The following is a 20750-nucleotide window of genomic DNA, read 5'->3' as shown; positions in this document are numbered from 1 at the left end:
GAATTTTTTAAAAACATATTGTGTGGTCTCGGTTACAGCTTTTATTTCACTGTTGCTACACCTGTTTGTATTAACCAAAAGAAATCCCAAGCTTAAAAGAAAATGCTTGTTTACCCCTATAGTCTTATTACTGAAATATCTGCTACACTAGTTTAGTAAGTATGAAAAATCTAAGTATGGCATTTAAATGACATTAATCTGCAGTGATTACTCTTATAGCTGAATGTCGCTCAGTAAAAGCCGCACCAAATCCAGAGCATGATCTGTAAAATACATGTGAAAGATCTGAGCACATCGCCTCTGGACTGGCCAAACCCTAGCAAGTCAGTACCTCTTATAAAAAAATAAACCTAACTTAAGTTCATGAGTTAAAAGGTTAGGAGGTATGTAATCTACCGCACCATTAGATAAACGTATTTATATCCTGTGCATTTATTAATGGGGCCGTGGAATGCACCAAATAGTTTTTAGATTTATGCAGAAATACAAAAATGTTGTCATAATTTGCCTTTACAATGATATGATTGCTTCATCACATATAATCATCCATGAAGCAGGTCTTACTGCTTAATTTGTATTCATAACATTGACTTATCTCATTTTTTATATTGAATAGCCAGTGTTCCAATTTTGGGCCTAATGATCAAAAATCCACCAGCGTAGAGAGAAATCACGCAAAATCTTTGGTTATTGAGCATTATGTTCTAATGTATAGGTTTCTCTATCGCATACAGAACCTGTGAAATAAACAGCTCTCATGCAAAATGTAGCTTTATAAAATTATTTTAAGATCACCAGCCCTCAGAAAAAGCAACGTGGGAAAATCAGAATAAGGGAACTAGGGCCATAGATAGATGAATGCACCCGTGACTGCTGTCCCTCTTGTTTTATGTCCAGATGTTTTTATCTATAGCACATATACTTTTTTTTTTTTAACTTTATTGCTACTTGCTCTTTTGCTCATTTTCAAACATTGGCAACTGATACAGAGATCTGTTGTCTATTAAAGGGACAGTAAAGTCAGAATACTATATTTTTGGTACGGGATGGAGATGCATACATTACTAAAGTGCACAATAAAATTTGTAATTTAAAAATCATACAAAATGAATAATTGAACCATTCACACAAAAATACGCAGGGGAAATTTTTTATTGTTACATCAAAATTTGTAACAAATTTGTTTACCAAAAATGGTATTTTATAAAAAATACAAAATTGTAGGTAAATTACACCAAAATATATTGTATTAGCTATGCACAGCGTAAAATGTAATTGAAGTACACTGGATATGCAAAAAAAGCAAGAAATTCATACTTAAAAGTACAAAATACTAAGCATAATTGCTGGTTTTTTCATAAAAGGTGGTGAACATGAGCATTCCATGGGTGTAAAGGAAATTTTCCCAGCATGATTCTGTAAAGATTTTCACACCAAAATACTCAAAAACACTAATTATTCTGAAAGGAACCCCTATGCATCTGAAAATTACAGCAAATCTAAAGTACAGTGCACAGAAAACAACGTAATTTGATGTGTATTAGGTGTAATATTCATGTTTTAAAACACACTGGTTTCCACCTCTGTATTTGCCCTCCATTGCAAACTTTTAAAGGTAAAAGGTTTTTCTAGGTAAAAGTTTGATTGGAGTGGAAAACCAGGTCTTGACCAGCATTTTTTTTAGAATTGTGTTCCTGGTTTAGTTGTCTCCCATTAGTGCATTGTTGCTCCTTTAACAAAGGAGACCAAGAGAATGAAGCCAATTTGATAATTTTTTAATCCTACCCAAAATAAATCTTGAACTGCTTTGACTCACTGCTGCAACTACAACCCATGTGACCCCTAACCTTATGTCTCTGCTCCCTCAACCTGTAGACAGCAAGCTCTTTGGAGCAGGGCCCTCCTTCTCCTGTACTAGTTTTGTTTAGCCTGTTATGTTTTTGTATCTTATCACAAATCCTTGTCATTGTATACCGCTATATCTGTACCTAGTGCTACTAATCTTACGGCGCAATACAAATAAATGATAATAATAATAGATTGGAAAGTTGTTTAAACACTGAATCACAAAAGAAAAAAAACTAATGTTTCATGTCCCTTTAATATAAATGTGCTTCCATAGTTGCTGCCAATTTTTATTTTAAATTTAGAAGGCACATTACTGAAACATGGTGAGGAGACACTGACACATGGGGGCTGAATTATCAAGCTCCAAATGTCCACCTGTTCTGAAGCCGTGGACATCAATCCACCGATCCTATACGATCAGGCTGATTGACACCCCCTGCTAGCGGCCGCAAAACTGCAGGGGACGGCATTGCACAAGCAGTTCACAAGAACTGCTTGTGCAATGATAAATGTCAACATTGTATGCTGTCGGCATTCATCGATGTCGGTCGGACAAGATCCGCTGAGCGCATCATGTCGGACAGACCAATGCTAAATCGGCCCCATAGAATGGTCACTGATTTGGTGAAGTCATTTCAGAGGGAAAAGCCCACAAAAATAATGTCAAAATGTTTCTCTTTAAAGGGACAGTCCACTCCAGAAGCGTTATTGTTTAAAAAGATAGATAATCCCTTTATTACCCATTCCCCAGTTTTGCATAACCAACACAGTTATATTAATATACTTTTTACCTCTGTGATTACTTTGTATATAAGTCTTTGCAGGCTGCCCACTTATTTCAGTTCTTTTGACAGAGATGCATTTTAGCCAATCAGTGCCCTCTCATAAGTAACTCCACGGGCATGAGCATAATGTTACCTACATGGCACACATGAACTAACACCCTCTAGCTGTGAAAAACTGTCAACTGCATTCAGATAAGAGGAGACATTCAAGGGCTTACAATTTAGCACATGAAAACAGGTGTATAATATGTATTAATACTTTCCCCTTCTGGTGAACCGCAGCCGTCCCACAGTCTCTCCCAAGGTCTGTGTGAATATATCAGGTGTGCTAGCTGGAGGCGCTGGTTCTAACCAGCGCCTCCAGCTAGCACACCTAATTTAGCACATGAGCCTACCTAGGTTTAGTTTTCAACTATGAATACCAAGAGAACAACTCAAATTTGATGATAAAAGTAAACTGGAAAGTTGTTTAAAATGACATGCCCTATCTGAATCATGGAAGTTTACCTTTGACTAGACTGTCCCTTTAATCAGTATAGACTAGAGCTGTTACAAAATTATGTGTTCCCTCAGTGTGAAATAATCAAGTCTCTCCTCCCTAAGGTCAATAACATTTTGCACAAGGGGGGATATTTATCAAAGGTCTGGCGGACCTGATCTGACAGGGCGGATCAGGTCCACCAGACCTCGCTGAATGCGGAGAGCAATACGCTCTCCATATTCAGCATTGCACCAGCAGCTCCTGTGAGCTGCTGGTGCAACGCCGCCCCCTGCAGATTCGTGGCCAATCGGCCGCTAGCAGGGGGTGTCAATCAACCCGATCCGTGCTCAGAGCAGGCGGACAGGTTATAGAGCAGCGGTCTTTAGACTGCTGCTTCATAACTGCTGTTTCTGGTGAGCCTGAAGACTCGCCAGAAACACGGGCCCACAAGTTCCACTCAGAGCTTGATAAATGGGCCCCATTGTGTCTATAAATTCAGTAAGAAAAAAGTAACAAGGGAAACAGACTGTTTCATTTTTGTATTAGAATGTTTGTGAGGCAACAGAATAAAACCTTAAATAACCTAGATGTAGTTGTAGTTTAGAAGTGCTATACGGTAATGAACAACACTATTGTAATAAATGTCTATATTTGTTATTCTACATGGTTCTAAGAATGGACAGGTAGATGGAAATCTACTGTTTACAATATGAATGACAATGCATCATGAAAACAAATGAAATGCTTAAGCTTTGAATCTAATAAAATAAAGTCAGTCTCTAGGGTTTCTACATACAATCATTTACAGCAGAGCTATGCAACACAGTCCAAGCTTCTCTGCATATCCAGTAGATGTGTTGTTGTAGCATTTTTATCAGGAAATGTAACTCTAAACATAGTTCAACTGTAAACTTGGAAGCTTTATTTTACATCTACCGTTCAAATTATTGCTGTGGAGGACTAAGTTGCCATGGTGAGACTGGAAAATATAACTTCACAAACCTTATCCTCATTCAGTCTCCTCCCTTGGTTTGGCTATAAGAGTAGAGGTCTAGAGAAAGAGTAATACCTTTATACAGAGTGAATACATTCTGATCATTCATTTACAGTTTGTTTAATTCTACCATAAGCGATGGATCAGGAGCTGGAAATGAACAAAATAAAGTTTTTCTATTTCTTTATGGCATACAGATATACACAGATATGGGGCAGGTAAAAATGTTGGGTCATTTATTTAGCGTGACATCTCCTTAGAGATCATTTTTGGTTATTTCAAATGAGACATGTGCATTCGGCTATATTGTGCCAAAGATGGCGACTGTAAGCCGCATTCGGCCATTTTCAGAACTTGATTTATTCTTGTGAAAGTGCAACACACTAAGATCTGGATTTGCACAGATGTTAATGGGTTGCACTTTCACAAGAATTGATTGGGCTCGGAAAATTGCTAAATTGTGGCTTGCAGCCACCATCTTCTGCATTTGGATCGGCCCGAAATTGCCAAATGCAAATGTCTATTTCAAGCACTGCAAGTTAGGGCTTATAAGTTTGACATAAAAATAAAGCTTTGGTTTCTTAGAAAATAATTATATATATATTTATTTTTAAATACTGAAAATCTATTTAATGTAAATTTGCATTTACAATTGCTGACTGTGAACATTTCACTATATGCAATGTCACATGACTTGTGATCCTCTTCATCCCCTTTAATATTACAAAAAAGGTATTTTCTCTCCCCCCCCCCCCATAATTTGTGCATAACTTTTTTTTTATGATGAAACATTGCAGATGTCCATATTATTGTTGATTGGTATTGTTTAACTATTTCCAGTATTATCTATTGTACTTCTTCATTTTATACATTGATACAATGGTGTGAAAAAGAGAGACCACAAAATGATGCATGTTTTCTTACTGGCAGAGGTGTTGCTAAAGCATGGAGCCAAGCGCACTTTGGAGAAGGTGTGGGTCCCATACTATTGGATGAGGTGCAGTGTACAGGCAATGAGTTGTCCATAGAAGAGTGTCAACGGAGCACATGGGGGGACCACAACTGTGGCCACAAGGAAGATGCAGGTGTTTCCTGCACCCCACTGGCAGGTATCCAAAATTTGGTTATGTTTCTTTAAAGAGACAGTGTGCAGTGATTTTTTTCTCCCCTTAAATGTGTTTTCCAAAGATCCATTTTACATGCTGGAGTGTATTAATGGTTTATAAATGACTCATTTATCTTTTCTTTTTCATTTGATATAGCTGCTTTTGTCTTCTGTATGTATTACCATTTTTATTGAGAATATAAATACTTAATTATAGAAAAGCTATTTAAACAAGAAGGTTTAGGAGAAAGTATGCTCCCAGTGGGGTTGGGTGTGTGGGGGGTGTTAAGACATAGAAATATTAAAATGGTACTAATCCCTTAAAGACAGATTTTTTTTTTTCCAGCTTCGGTTCTTAAATGTCACAGGCAATTTTGGCATTTTTGCTCAGTTTTGCTTTTACCATAATTATCAACTCTCTTGTTAAGTGAATCCATACTACATATTATATACAGTTTTGTTTTGCTTTAACAGACAAACAGGGCAGTCACAGTGATTGCATACACAATAACATTCATATTTGATAGTTATTGTACTGTTGTTGGATACCTTCAATAAAGGCATCCAGCAACAGCATGAGCTACACTCTGATTACACTCTTTATTGTCATAAGCATTGTTCTCACTGTGTATACAGTAACAGATAATATAAAGAGAATTTTGTGTAAATAGAGACTCTAATAAGGTCTGCTCTCCCTTCTAATTCATTGCATTTGATTGGGTTGTGGATTCAATTGGGTTGCTTTTTAATATAAAAAATATACCTAAAGGAGCAATTTTGCATACATTTTATACTCTGCAGCTGGTATAACAAGTCATTGTAAACACAGTTTAAGTAACACTATCTCTTTAAAGTTGAAAGGGATGAGCAACAACATATTAATTCTACAAAACATATTTATATTCATCATGGATACTGTTTACATGTTGTATTTTCTAAGCAGTTTTTAAATGTCATGATGGTTGCTACCGTTTTGCTTAATTCTGCACAATTTATAGTTTGTCCCTTTCATTCAGTGTTAGGAATAAAAAATATGTCATTCTAAAAGCAAAACAAAACAAGCATTACTGACCTTGCTATACATTTTTTGCAGATGGTTCTATCAGATTGGCTGGAGGTAAAAGTAACCATGAAGGACTTCTGGAAATATTTCACAATTCTCAGTGGGGATCCGTGTGTGACGATGGTTGGACTGACCTGAACACACAGGTGGTGTGTCGCCAGCTGGGATTTAAGTGAGTTTCCCTGGTGTTGCAGATAGTAACTCATTATATGACATACTGGGAAGCATTTTGAGAGATGGAGTACTGGATCAGTGACCAGCAAACAATATAACAGTCAGCACAATAGGGATTTATTTTCTGTTTGCTTGTTCCTTATAACAGTTTCATGTTCTCTCTTGCATTCAAGTAGGGAGCTGTTAGAAGTGATTAGTGTTATTAGTATAAAAAGATATCTTATGATGCCCCAGATCACCAAATGCCAATGCAATGGTAAATTAATTGCATACCCCGGTGCACTTACCCTTATTATATTTTCATATAACTGCGTGTAATAGACACTACTATAAAGAATAATATGCACAGATACTGATATATAAATCCAGTATAAAACCATTTAAAAACTTACTTAGAAGCTCCCAGCTTAGCTCTGTTGAAAAGGTAGCTGGAACACCCACTGCAAGTGGGAAATAACAGACCCCCCTCCCCTTCCTTTGCATATAAAAAGACTCTTTACACAAACAGGAGCAAGCTGGAGGAGGAATACATCAGTATTTTCCTAAAACTTTGGGGCTTGGTTAGGAGTCTGAAAATAAGAGCAATGTTATTTAAAAATAAGCAAAACTAAAACTATTCTTTTTTTTTTAAAAAAAAAAAAAAAAAAAAAAAACCTTTATGGGCTATATAAATAGATAATCTACAAAACATTTATGTAAAGAAAAAAAATGAGTGTATAATGTCCATTTAAGCCCTTGCCCACCACATTAGTCCTAACCACTTTCCCCCACAGTATTATACCCCTACATCCTGGACTCGCTGCTAATACAGTGAGCTTACTGCAATAGGACTCAGTGCAGTTAGGGTTAATTTAATATGATGGGGAAGATTAACCAGGAGGTCTGATCTTAACAAAATGGAGTGAACTGGTGGTTTTAAGTAGTGAAGGGTTAATTGCAATGTTGCTGTGCTAAGGGGGTCCGGTGGTAGGTTTAAATGCAAGGGGTAATGTAATAGAATGTATTATTTGCTGTAACAAAAAAGCTTATCAATAGATGGAATTCTTTTTTGCTTGCTGATAGAAAATTCTACTGGCTGCAATTAAATGCAATCTTATGGTATTCGTCTGCAGGTACTAGGGCCTGATGATTTAAAGCTCTCCACTCTGGCGAGATTATCTAAGTCTCATCTGTACTGTGAGGTCCCTCTATAAAGACAAATTTTAGCTTGAGAGATGTTTATCTAGTTATATAGGGTTTGGATGTCAAACAGAGACACTTAAATTACAAAGTAATGCTATTTGGTTTTTTTTTTAGCATTCTTGCTAGCATTCCATTTAATTTTAGCTATAGTGTAGAGATAACCCTCCCACCTCCCTCCCCCTGATCCCTCCCACCTCCCTCCCCCTGATCCCTCCCAAACAGCTCTCTTCCCTATTTTACTCTCCACTGGTCACCAACATCTTAGGTACTGGCAGTCAGTCTGCCAGTATGTAAGTGAGGATGTAAGAAAAACAATTACTATAGAATGACAATTTATTAACAACCTAAAAATAATATACTGTATATACATAAGAATTAATTAACTTATACTATCAAACTGTACTTTGCAAAACTGCAAAATTTTACCATCACTTTAGCCACTCTTAATTGTGTGTTTTAACCTTAACTGTTTTGTTTAACATGTTCATAAGTGATATTGGAAGTGGGCTTAAGGGGAAGGTTTGCTTGTTTGCTGATGATACAAACATTTGTAACAGGGTAGATGTTCCAGGAGGAATTGATCAAATGAACTGTGATATTAATAAACTAGAGGACTGGTCAAATAAATGGGATCTGAAATTTAATATTACCAAGAGCAAAATTATGCATATAGGATCCAAAACCCCAAAGGCCTATTATAGTCTCAATGGTACATTACTGACTGTAATTAAAGAAGAAAGGGACTTGGGAATTATTATTTCAGATGATTTAAAATTTGGTACACAATGCCGCAGTGCAGCCAGCAAGGCCAGTTGAATATTTGGTTGCATTGGAAGAGGTATTAGTAGCAGAAATAGCATGGTTCACTTCTTATGCCACTTTGCAGATCATTAGTTAGACCAAATCTGGAATACTGTGTACAGTTCTGGAGACCATATCTTCAGAAAGATATAAATAAACTAGAAGCTGTCCAAAGGAGGGCTACTAAAATGGTACATGGTCTAAAATATAAAATGTACAAAGAAAGACTTTATGATCTAAATGTGTATAGTTTAGAGGATAGAAAGGAAAGAGGTGACATGATAGAAGGGACTTAATAAAATAGAAGCTGAAAGCATTTTTCACAAAAAAAACAAAACAAGGGGTCACAATCTAAAGTTAGAGGGTAGCAGATTCAGGAGAAATTTGAGGAAGCATTTTTTTACAGAAAGGGTGGTGGATTCATGGAATAAACTTCCATTTGAGGTGGTAAACACAAAGACTGTAAAGGAATTTAAAAATGCCTGGGACATGCATAAGACTATCCTAAGGAAAAAGTAACATGTAATATGGGTAGACTTGATGGGCCTTTTTGGTTCTTATCTACCGTCAAATTCTATCACCTAGATTTAGAGTTTTGTCGGTAAAGACCAGCGGTGCTAACGAGGCTTTTTTTCCAGCGCACCCTTAAGACAACGCTGGTATTACGAGTTGTCTGAATGGCTGCGTTAGCCTCAGAAAAGGGAGCGTTGAACCAAATTTAGCTCCACTTCAACCCTCAATACCAGCGTTGCCTACAATGGGGCTGAGCTTGCTGAAAAAAACCCTGCAAAAAAGCAGCGTTCAGCTCCTAACGCAGCCCCATTCTTTCCTATGGGGAAACACTCTCTAAGTCTACAACTAACACCGTAACATGAACCCTGAGTCTATACACCCCTAACCTTACACTTATTAAACCCTAATCTGCCGACCCCGCTATCGCTGACACCTACATTTAATTATTTACCCCTAATGTGCCGCTCCGGACACCTCCGCAACCTACATTATACCTATGAACACCTAATCTGCTGCCCCTAACATCGCCGACACCTATATTAAATTTATTTCCCCCTAATTTGCCCCCCCCCACGTCGCCGCCACCTACCTACAATTATTAACCCCTAATCTTCCGCCCCCAATGTCGCTGCTACTATAATAAAGTTATTAACCCCTAAACCTAAGTCTAACCCTAACCCTAACACCCTCCTAACTTAGATGTAATTTAAATTAAACAAACTAAATTTACTATCATTAAATAAATTAATCCTATTTAAAACTAAATACTTACCTATAAAATAAACCCTAATATAGCTACAATATAACTAATAGTTACATTGTAGCTATTTTAGGATTTATATTTATTTTACAGGCAACTTTGTATTTATTTTAACTAGGTACAATAGTTATTAAAAAGTTAATAACTATTTAATAGCTACCTAGTTAAAATAATTACAAAATTACCTGTAAAATGAATCCTAACCTAAGTTACAAATACACCTAACACTACACTATCAATAAATTAATTAAATAAATTACCTACAATTAAATAAACTAAACTATAGTACAAACCCCCTCCACTAAATTACAAAAAAATTAAAAAAAAAATTACAAGAAGTTTAAAATAATTACACCTAATCTAAGCCTCTTAATAAAATAAAAAAGCCCCCCCAAAATAATAAAATTCCCTACCCTATCCTAAATTAAAAAGTAATCAGCTCTTTTACCAGCCCTTAAAAGGGCTTTTTGCGGGGCATTGCCCAAAGTAATCAACTCTTTTACCTGTAAATAAAAATACAATATCCCCCAACATTACAACCCACCACCCACATACCCCTACTCTAAAACCCACCCGATCCCCCCTTAAAAAACCTAACACTACCCCCCCTGAAGATCACCCTACCTGGAGCCGTGTTCACCCAGCCGGACACCGATGGGCCAGAAGTGGACATCCGGAGCGGCAGAAGTCTTCATCCGATTGGGGCAGAAGAGGTCCTCCAAGCGGCAGATGTCTTTATCCAAGCGGCATCTTCAATCTTCAATCAACCGGAGCGGAGCCATCTTGAATCCATCCGACGCTGATTGTTCCGATCAGCCAATAGAATGCAAGGTCAATCCGATTGGCTGATTGGATCAGCCAATTAGATTGAACTTCAATCGGAATGGCTGATTGCATCAGCCAATCAGATTTTTCCTACCTTAATTCCGATTGGCTGATAGAATCCTATCAGCCAATCGGAATTCGAGGGACGCCATCTTGGATGACGTCATTTAAAGGAACCTTCATTCGGCCTTAGGACATCGTACAAAGAGGATGGCTCCGCATCGGATGGATTCCAGATGGCTCCGCTCTGGTTGATTGAAGATTGAAGATACCGCTTGGATGAAGACATCTGCCGCTTGGAGGACCTCTTCTTCCCCGATCGGATGAAGACTTCTGCCGCTCCGGATGTCCACTTCTGGCCCATTGGTGCCCGGCTGCGTGAACAAGGCTCCAGGTAGGGTGATCTTTAGTGGGGGTAGTGTTAGGTTTTTTAAGGGGGGATCGGGTGGGTTTTAGAGTAGGGGTATGTGGGAGGTGGGTTGTAATGTTGGGGGGGTATTGTATTTTTATTTACAGATAAAAGAGCTGATTACTTTGGGGCAATGCCCCGCAAAAAGCCCTTTTAAGGGCTGGTAAAAGAGCTGATTACTTTTTAATTTAGGATAGGGTAGGGCATTTTATTATTTTGGGGGGCTTTTTTATTTCATTAGGGGGCTTAGATTAGGTGCAATTAGTTTAAACTTCTTGTAATTTTTTGTATTTTTTTTTTGTACTATAGTTTAGTTTATTTAATTGTATTTTTGTTTAGATAATTGTAGGTAATTTATTTAATTAATTTATTGATAGTGTAGTGCTGGGTGTATTTATAACTTAGGTTAGGATTTATTTTACAGGTAATTGTGTAATTATTTTAACTAGGTAGCTATTAAATAGTTATTAACTATTTAATAACTATTGCACCTAGTTAAAATAAATACAAAGTTGCCTGTAAAATAAATATAAATCCTAAAATAGCTACAATGTAACTATTAATTATATTGTAGCTATATTAAGGTTTATTTTATAGGTAAGTATTTAGTTTTAAATAGGATTCATTTATTTAATGATAGAAAATTTAGTTTGTTTAATTTAAATTATATTTAAGTTAGGGGGTGTTAGGGTTAGGGTTAGACTTAGGTTTAGGGGTTAATAACTTTATTATAGAAGCAGCAACGTTGGGGGCGGCAGATTAGGGGTTAATAATTGTAGGTAGGCCGCGGCGATGTTAGGGAGGGCAGATTAGGGGTTAATAAAATTTATTATAGTGTTTTCGAGGTGGGAGTGCGGCGGTTTAGGGGTTAATACATTTATTATAGTGGCGGCGATGTCCGGTCGGCAGATTAGGGGTTAATAAGTGTAGGTAGGTGGCGGCGACGTTGGGGGGGGCAGATTAGGGGGTAATACATTTAATATAGATGTTGGCGATGTTAAGGGCAGCAGATTAGGGGTTCATAGGTATAATGTAGGTTGCGGCGGTGTCCGGAGCGGGAGATTAGGGGTTAAAAAATGTTATTATAGGGTTTGCGATGTGGGGGCCTCGGATTAGGGGTTCATAGGTAGTTTATGGGTGTTAGTGTACTTTATAGCACAGTAGTTAAGAGCTTTATGTTCCCGCGTTAGCCCATAAAACTCTTAACTACTGACTTTTTTTTGCGGTTGGAGTCTTCTCGGTAGAGGCTCTACTGCTCACTTCTTCCAAGACTCATAATACCAGCGTTAGGCAAATCCCATTGAAAAGATAGGATACGCAATTGACGTAAGGGGATCTGCGGTAGCCTCGATTCGCGAAAAGAAAGTGAGAGGTAGACCCTTTCCTGCCTGACTCTAAATACCAGCGGGCGTTAAAAAGCAGCGTTAGTACCCCTTAAGGCTACTTTTTAACCCTAACGCAGAACTCTAAATCTAGGCGTATGTTTCAATGTTTAATTGACCATCAATTGCAATCCTTGTATAAAACTCTTACATTTGAGTCTATTGCATTTTTAACTGTAAATTTGTATAATAGGGATCAGATTTTTCATAGTATTAAACAATATTATGTATTATTTACATGGCAGTTCTAGAGAATTTCTTCCCAGCCTTGAAAATATGTTAGCTGACTAGACCTGCTCAGACATATCACAGCCCAGCCAAAATAAACATGCTATTATTACTCCTGACTTGTGAAGTGTTGACATTCCACTAAACTGTTGATTTATTGCAATTACAAATAGCACTGAATGGTAAATGGTTTTGAGAGGTCTGCTGTGGTGGATCACCTAACAAAACAAAGGTTTCACCAACTGGTCAACAACAGAAACAATTAGGTTAGCTCATTTTTTTTCGTATTTAAAATGTTTACGCTTGCATAGTAGAACAATTCAATATATATTCATTTTTAATTTTTGTTCCTCATTTTATGCGCTGTTTTTTTCACGACCCCCAGGAAACATTAGTGTATTCAGAATCTTATAAACTACAGTGCAGTAACTCATTAATATCTGTACCTTCATACCCACAGCATGAGATGTAAGAATAAATATATTGAAGATGCTTTTTTAAAAGGAAATTTAAATGCTCTAACATTTTAGTATTGTATGTCAGGTAATTCTACCCCTAGCCTCAGGCTTTATAGGTGTATATGTGTTTTTATATATACGTATATCTTTTTTCACATTGCTTTAAAGCTTGTTAGCATAATGGATCCAAAAATATGGAGGCTGCAGTCAGGACAGATACAGTAACTATGTATATATATATATATATATATATATATATATATATATATATATATAAATCAAACCACTGCACTCCCTTTCAGTGCAAATCCGCAGGTGCTCAGTCCATAGAAATACACACTGTATAGTAAACGAGGCACTCTTGCTGGTCAAAACAAACAAAGTATGTTGTATTATACCTCATCTGACAGCTTCTGATGAGAAAATTAAAATAGATTATCAAATTATGTATTCAGTGTTGGCATTTTAACTATATACAAAAAAACACAACAAAACAATGACACAACAAAATATACAAAACAAAAAGGGGGAGGATAATACCCCTCTGTTCTCCTCACTTTGTATCATCTCAAGTGAATTACCAATCTCCCCTTAGATTAGCTTCCATTATAAAGAGTGAATTTTTAAAAGGTAAAATGACTAATTTCTGAGTCTCAGATTCTAATGTCTTAATAAATGTCCCCCATTTTGTAAAGAAAAACTTAATATTATTTTCTAATTCTGCCTGTGTTGAAACTTGTTCCAGGAACATTTGGTATACCATCCCATTCTTAAATTCTGAAAATTTTGGTTCATTAATTTCCTACCAATCAGAACAGCAGTATTAAGTAGCAAACAACTAGTGCCTACTTCATCCTGTGTTAATAGAAAAAAAACATTATGGTTATTTAAATGGATATATTGACTCAGGGTTTTAGTGGCCCAGAATGAGATTTTCCCCCAAAATTTTTGAATTAATGGACAAGCCCAAAAAAGATAAACCATATCTGCTGCGCTAAATTTACATTTATTACATAATACTTTATTGCCCGTTTTATCCCAACGTGATATGCACTGAGGTGTATAATAACATTGAAAAAGAATCTTCACCTGTTGTTCCCTAAAATATTCCCCTTGCATAGCCTTAGCCATCCTGACCCCTAAACTCTTCATTAATTCTAATCCCATTTGATTTTCACAAAGCTGGCTCCATTTTAGTTTGAGATATCTAGAATTACTTTGTTCTTGTGCCAACAGTAAGGTGTGGTATGTATATGAGATAGAGAATTTCCCTGCCTGAAATAAAGTATTTATCTGTCTGAGTATCTCATTATCCCAGTCTATGGACTTCATTTTCCTACATTGTTCAGCATAATGCCGCAGTTGTAGATAGGAAAAAAATAAATGATTCGAAATACCAAACTCTATTTTACACTCCTCAAAGGTTTTAATTGTGTTCTCTTCTTTTTTAATAAGTTGCACAAGATAGTTAATCCCTAAATCTGACCATGCCTTGAACCTAGTAGAGTCATAGCCTTCATCAAATTCGGGGTTGCCTCTAATCGTCAAAAAGGAAGAGACTCTATAGTTAACCCCTATTTTAGAACAAAATTTACGCCAAGCCCATGTGGATTGATCTATAACTAGAAGACTTTTAATTGCTCTTGGAATTAATTTCAGGGCCATATGTACAAGAGCTTTTAGTGCAAAGGGAGCAGCCAAGGCCCCTTCGATATTATGAATAGAGAAATGGTCCTTCTCAGAGAACCAATCCCAAACAAATGTCAAATTAGCTGCTATGTTAAATGATTCAATGTCCGGTACAGCCATACCTATAGCCTCTTTTTTAGCAAACATATGTTTAAGCGCTATCCTGGGCTTTTTATTTCCCCCAAAAATTGTGTTATTAGTTTATTAATTATCAGACGGTCTTTTCTTAATAATAGTAATGGTAATGCCTGGAACACATATATAAATCTTGGCAAAGATACCATTTTATTAGGTGTATTCGACCTGATAGAGATAGTGGCAGTTTCCTCCACCTCTCTAAATCCTCTTTGAAAGAAGAAATAGCTGGTAAAAAATTTAGTCTGTACCATCTCTTTGAATCAGATAAAAAATGTAACCCTAGATATACAATATGTTCTTTCGCCTCCTTAAATCGTGTTAAAGGCGAGTTCTTCTGTTTAATAAGCCACAAAATTTCAGATTTATCTTTATTTATTGCAAAGCTTGTAAAGGCTTGAAAAAATTCTAGAGCATTAATAATTAGGGGCAGATTAAACTGAAGATTTTGAGTAAAAATAAGCAAATCATCTGCATATATAGCCTGTTTAATTTTATATCCTCCAATGTTGATACCCTCCAACTTTTGCCTAAAAAGTATTGCTAGAGGCTCCAAAGCCAAGGTAAAAAGGAGAGGGAATGTCCCTCATTGCAATGTGAACTTGTCTGATATTAAAGAGTTGATACCTAAAGCAGCTAGTGGATTTGAATATAATAATACAATAATCTGATGAAAATTATCATGTATACCAAAGTTGCCAATAGTCGTAAACATATGATCCCATAATAAAGAATCAAACGCCTTTTGCATGTCTATAGATATAACTGCTGCATCTTCTGTTGGGGCTAATCCTGCTTTCTTTCTTGTTTCACAATAATTAATCGCTATTTCTAGCTTCCTAAATTTTTTTATAAGTGTCCTACCTTTAATAAACCCCGTTTGGTCTGGGTGGGTCAATGCGCCTATAACTATTTGCAGTCTATTAGCTAATATGTGTGTTAGAATTTTATAGTCGACATTTAGCAGGGATATGGGCCTATATGAGTCGATTAGTTCCTTATTTTTACCTTGCTTGGGGATTAGAATTATTCTAGATTCAGTAAAGTAACTAGAGGGTGATTTGCCTTCTAAGAAGAAAGAATTAAATACTTTATTTAATATAGGGGTGATTTCGTCAGTTAGAATTTTATATAATTCTCCTGGGAGATCATCAGGTCCTGGAGCCTTGTTAAGCTTCAGTTTAGTTACGGTATTTTTAATCTCATCTTCCAAAATCGGGGAGTTTAATAAATCAAGATCATCCTTTGCTATTGGGGGAAGTTTAATCACATTCCAAAATCATCCTTCTTTTGTTGATCCACTGCCTTATCCTGATAAAGCAGTTTAAAATATTGGTAAAATTCCTCTAAGATATCTTGGGGATGTGTACATGTTTTGTTTTTTGTTTTAATAGATGATATAATCCTATTTGCTTTGCGTGTATTCACCAATTTGGCCAAAAATGTTCCTATTTTATTCCCATATTGCATAAAGTTACTATTCCTCTTCAGCTCATTCTGTGTTTCTTTCCAAATATACCAATTATCTCTTTGTTTTTTAGCTTCTAAGTATTCTAACCAGTTATTTTTATTATTATTCATAACATATTTTTGATATTTATTTATAATTTGTTTAGTAAGTTGGATCCAGTAAGAATCATTTTTCTTCTTTAATCTGACAATATATGCAAGAATCTCCCCCCTTATTACTGATTTAAAAGATGGTTTCTATATTCGACACTGAGCCATTATTTCTATCATAATAGTCAGACCATTTATCAACCAGAAATTTCGAAATTTTAAGTTGTTATATAAGTATGTCGGAAAAAAAAAACTGTTATTAGTTGATTTAGATGCCATAATTGACAAATACAGTAAGATTGGGGCGTGGTCGGAGATGGTAATTGGCAGTATTTCAGATTTTTGAGTTAGAGAAAAAAGTTTATCACTAACTAAAAACATGTCAATACGTGATAGAGATTTGTGGGCTTTGGACAAACATGTAAACTCTCTACTATCCGGATGGGCATTCCTCCAAATGTCCATTAAGCCTAGATTGGAACAGAGCTTTTTAAATATTTGGTATCTTTACACCCTAACAGAGCCTTTTTCCCGTTCCGTTTCCTATCTAGAAAACCCGATGCTACAAGGTTCATATCACCCCCAAGGATTATATTTTTATCAACTCCATTAGTTTGGATTGTAGGAGCGCCCAGAAAAAATTTTTCTTTGTATTTGGACCATATACATTACACAGGACTATTCTTTTCTGCCCTATCTCTAATTCGAGTATAACAAACCTCCCTTGTTGATCAATTTCTCATCTTAAAATTTTATATTGTAGAGTTTTCCTAAAGACTATAGCTACCCCTTTCTTACGATGTGTACCTGCAGCATAGACCACTTCCCCTACCCAGCCCCATTTCAATTTCTGACTTTCTAGATCATTCAGATGGGTTTCTTGTAATAGACCTATATCAATTTTTAATTTATTTAAATATTGTAGTACTGCCTTCCTCTTAACTGGGGAGGTAAACCCTCCAACGTTCCATGATCCAAATCTACATGCCTCAGCCATTATACACCACTATTTCACCTATCCAAGGAGAGAGGAGAAGCAGAAGGAAAAATAAAAGAAAGAAAAAAAACCACACACCCCACACTACCCTCAGCCCATATCTTCCGTAGCATTTAATACTATCTTTATTATTATTTCATAGCAAATTAAACCACATTACTACTGTTACTGTGTGAAATATTAGGCCCATTCACTGGCCTGTGTTTCTCACCTATGTTCATCCCTCAAAAAGTTTTCCATTTCCTGGGGGTTCTCAAAAATTCTAAAACCCTCCTTAGTCTGAATGCTTATTTTGGCTGTATATAAAAGCCTCACTACTCTCCCTTCTTGGATCGGTCGAGAACAAATTGGAGCATAGCTTTCTTTTGTTCGAGGTCTCATATGCAAAATCCTGAAAGATTAAGAATTTCTTATTTTGAAAAAACACTTCCTTCTGCATTCTATATGCCTGTAAAATTTTAGCTTTATCTTGGAAGTTTAGATATTTTATGATTATCGGTCTTGGTCTACTCTTACCATCTTCCTGATTTCTCAAAATGTTTATTCTATGTGCTCTCTCTACTGTAAAGGTTAAATTTGTTTCTGCTATTTTTAATAGGAGAGGTAGCTGTACTGCCGCAAAGTTTGTTAGATCCTTCTCAGACAATGCCTCAGAAATACCAATAACTCTTAAATTGTTCCTCCTCGACCTATTTTCAAGGTCTTCAACTTTCTCAACTTGCTTCTGAATATTTGTTAGTTCTTTATCTTTCTCTATATCCCTATCCTCTAGATCTGAGATACGCTGTTCTGCTAATCCTATTCTAGCCGCAATTTGTTTAATCTCTTGTGAAATTGCATCTACACTAGTCTGAAGGGCCTCAAACTTAGGTAAGAAAAGTTCGCTAATTTCTTTCATTAGCACTGAGCTATTAACTAATTCTGCTCCACTTTACTGAGAGGCATCTTGACTATTTTCAATACTACGCCTGACCAATCTTTTTTCTTGCTGCCTTCTTCCCCCCATGTTTGATGTTCTATTGTTTGGTAAGGAGGAAAGATATTTATCCATAGAGAATAATTGGGAGAGATTTAAATCCTCCTACCAATCCCAGTGGCTCAATTCTGACATCTTGCCTTAAATCTATTTTATAGATTGCTATCTCTAACTTCCTATCCTTTTGCTCCTCTTAGGAGTTTAATGTATTTGTATAAGGACATGATCATAAATTCTAGACCCAAATCTAACAAAAATGCTATAGGACTTTCTGTAGTTACGCATCCTACGTTTTCAAGCTATACAAAGGAAGAAGAAAACCAAGCAAATAATACTCAAATCAGTTTAGCCAGAAAAGCAATACTCAAGTGAGTTTCCATAGAGGTAGCAAAGTCCCGGTAATTTTTTTTCCTTTCCAGCATTCACAGGGGGGTAAGGGGAAAAAAAAAAAGGAAGGGCCCAAATATCGGATCCTCTGTTCGATCACATAGACCGCTGGGCAGAAAGTAGGGTCTTTAACTCCTGATCTTTTCTTGTTAGACTATTCATTAGATGGCCATGCTGAGGAGAGAGAGGGAAAAGAACACCACATGTGTGTATCCGCATAAAGGCACTATAGCATAAGGTAGATGCATACAGGGTACTCACAAATTTCATTGGCACTCTGTTGTGCCTATAGATACAGGCTGGGCCTTCAACAGCATCCCAGCTCGCTGTTTCTCGATATTATACCAATAGCAGGCTCGTCGCGAGGAGAGGAAGAGAAGAAGAAACACAAAAACATAGAATACATGCGTGAATCTGTTATGCACAGTTGGTATCTTAGATCGAGAATAAACACAGGCTACTCACAAAAATAGCAGCACTATAGTGTGCCAAGTAAGACAGGCTAGACCTTTAACAGCAGTCCAGCTCGCTGTTTCCAACAAGGGCATCGGAAACCTCAGGAAAGGAAAGAAAAAAGACAAACATATGCAGCACATGTGTGAGTCCATAAAGGAAACCATATATGTTATAGTATGGCTAAACTCAGGGTACTCACAAAAATAGCGGCACCTCTGTGCCAAGTTGTACAGGCTGGACCTTTCACAGCAGCCCGCTCGCTGATTGTGTTCTTGACTCTTTAGTCACAATTTGAAGACAGGGAGGTATCTGGCTTTCTTCTGTACTTCTAGGTTTTATTTGTTGTAAATGTTCTTTCACTCTTACTTTATATGTTGTCTATTTACAGTTCAAAATTATTGCTGCTTCATTAGAGAGCCCTTTCTCTAATTAAGATAAAATTGCTTTAAGGGGATATATAGGTAGAGAAACCAAGGTAAGGCCGGGTAACAACATAAAAATTGACCCTTAATTTCCACAGATCCTAACTATAATACAGGGGGCCCAGGGCTGCATACTCCTACCTAATGCAGCCTATCAGTACCTATGCATCCAATAGTTTGGATCCCACTTCCGGTGAGGGTGCGGGTGAGAGAGGGTAGTAGACAAGGCAATTTATGTATAGAAGTGATGGAGCAGAAAGTAAAACATTCAACTTTACCTTGAGCCATTCTCTTCACTTGGCCGCATCCCTCCTAGGGCGTGGTCTAGCACGCTTGTGAGTGGGCTGTGAAGGAGACTTTCCAACTGTCAGCTGTGGAACCCGACCGGAGCTTGGGCCTCCTTTGCAGTCCCTCTCGTTCCGGACTACCCCTATGTGAGCTCGCCTGTTCCCGGTGTCTCGCTCAGTCCTTCCTCAGCGCGGATCACTCGTGCCTACGTCAAGCGTGAGTGTTAGTGCGTAGAACACGCCCCCCTAAATAAACCTATTAATCCCAGGCACTCTTGCTAATTCGAATAAATTCTTTATTATCCGGTACAATCCGGTATTCCCAACGTTTCGGTCCTCACATTGGATCTTTGTCAAGGGTACAAATCTGTCAAAACAGTACACAGGTAATCACAAAAAGTTCTACTTACATATTTACAATGTCACACATGGAAACACAGAACAAATCATCAAACAGGAAGTGATGTCATACCTGATCTGGGTCCGGCTATCACATACTTCCCCTTCATTAACCAAAGACTTTAAGGCCCCCAGGCTAAATAGCAAGCCAATCAGTGCAGCAAGGCGTAACTATCGCCCTGACAACTAGCAAGCAGAAAAAAAGTGAACACTACCTGCAGCAACATAAAAATATACTTGCAACTAGAAAAATAAAAAAATGAAAACATTATTATTTTTACCAAAGGATGTAACTAGAGCCGGATCAGAGAGTGACAAACACTTACAGAATATACATCTATTACAAAAGACTAAATCTAAACATAATATAGATGGAAGTGGCACAAGCATTGAAAAAAATATTTACTCAGTACTATGCTCTTAAGCATACATAT

At 36.9% G+C, this 20750-nt stretch overlaps 1 protein-coding gene across 3 annotated transcripts in view; it reads left to right on the top strand.

Moving 5' to 3' along the window:
- Positions 1-20750, top strand: part of PRSS12 (serine protease 12) — a 504723-nt gene that overhangs the window by 184533 nt on the left and 299440 nt on the right. For all 3 annotated transcript variants that reach the window (XM_053703591.1, XM_053703592.1, XM_053703590.1), the window contains 2 exons: positions 5039-5217; positions 6307-6448. In XM_053703591.1, coding sequence (XP_053559566.1) covers positions 5039-5217; positions 6307-6448 — 321 coding nt within the window. The remainder of the gene's footprint in view (positions 1-5038; positions 5218-6306; positions 6449-20750) is intronic.

This window comes from Bombina bombina, chromosome 2 (assembly GCF_027579735.1).
Source record: "Bombina bombina isolate aBomBom1 chromosome 2, aBomBom1.pri, whole genome shotgun sequence".
NCBI lineage: Eukaryota > Metazoa > Chordata > Amphibia > Anura > Bombinatoridae > Bombina > Bombina bombina.
The sequence above is the reverse complement of the archived record's forward strand: the minus strand, read 5'-3'. Positions and strand labels throughout refer to the sequence as shown.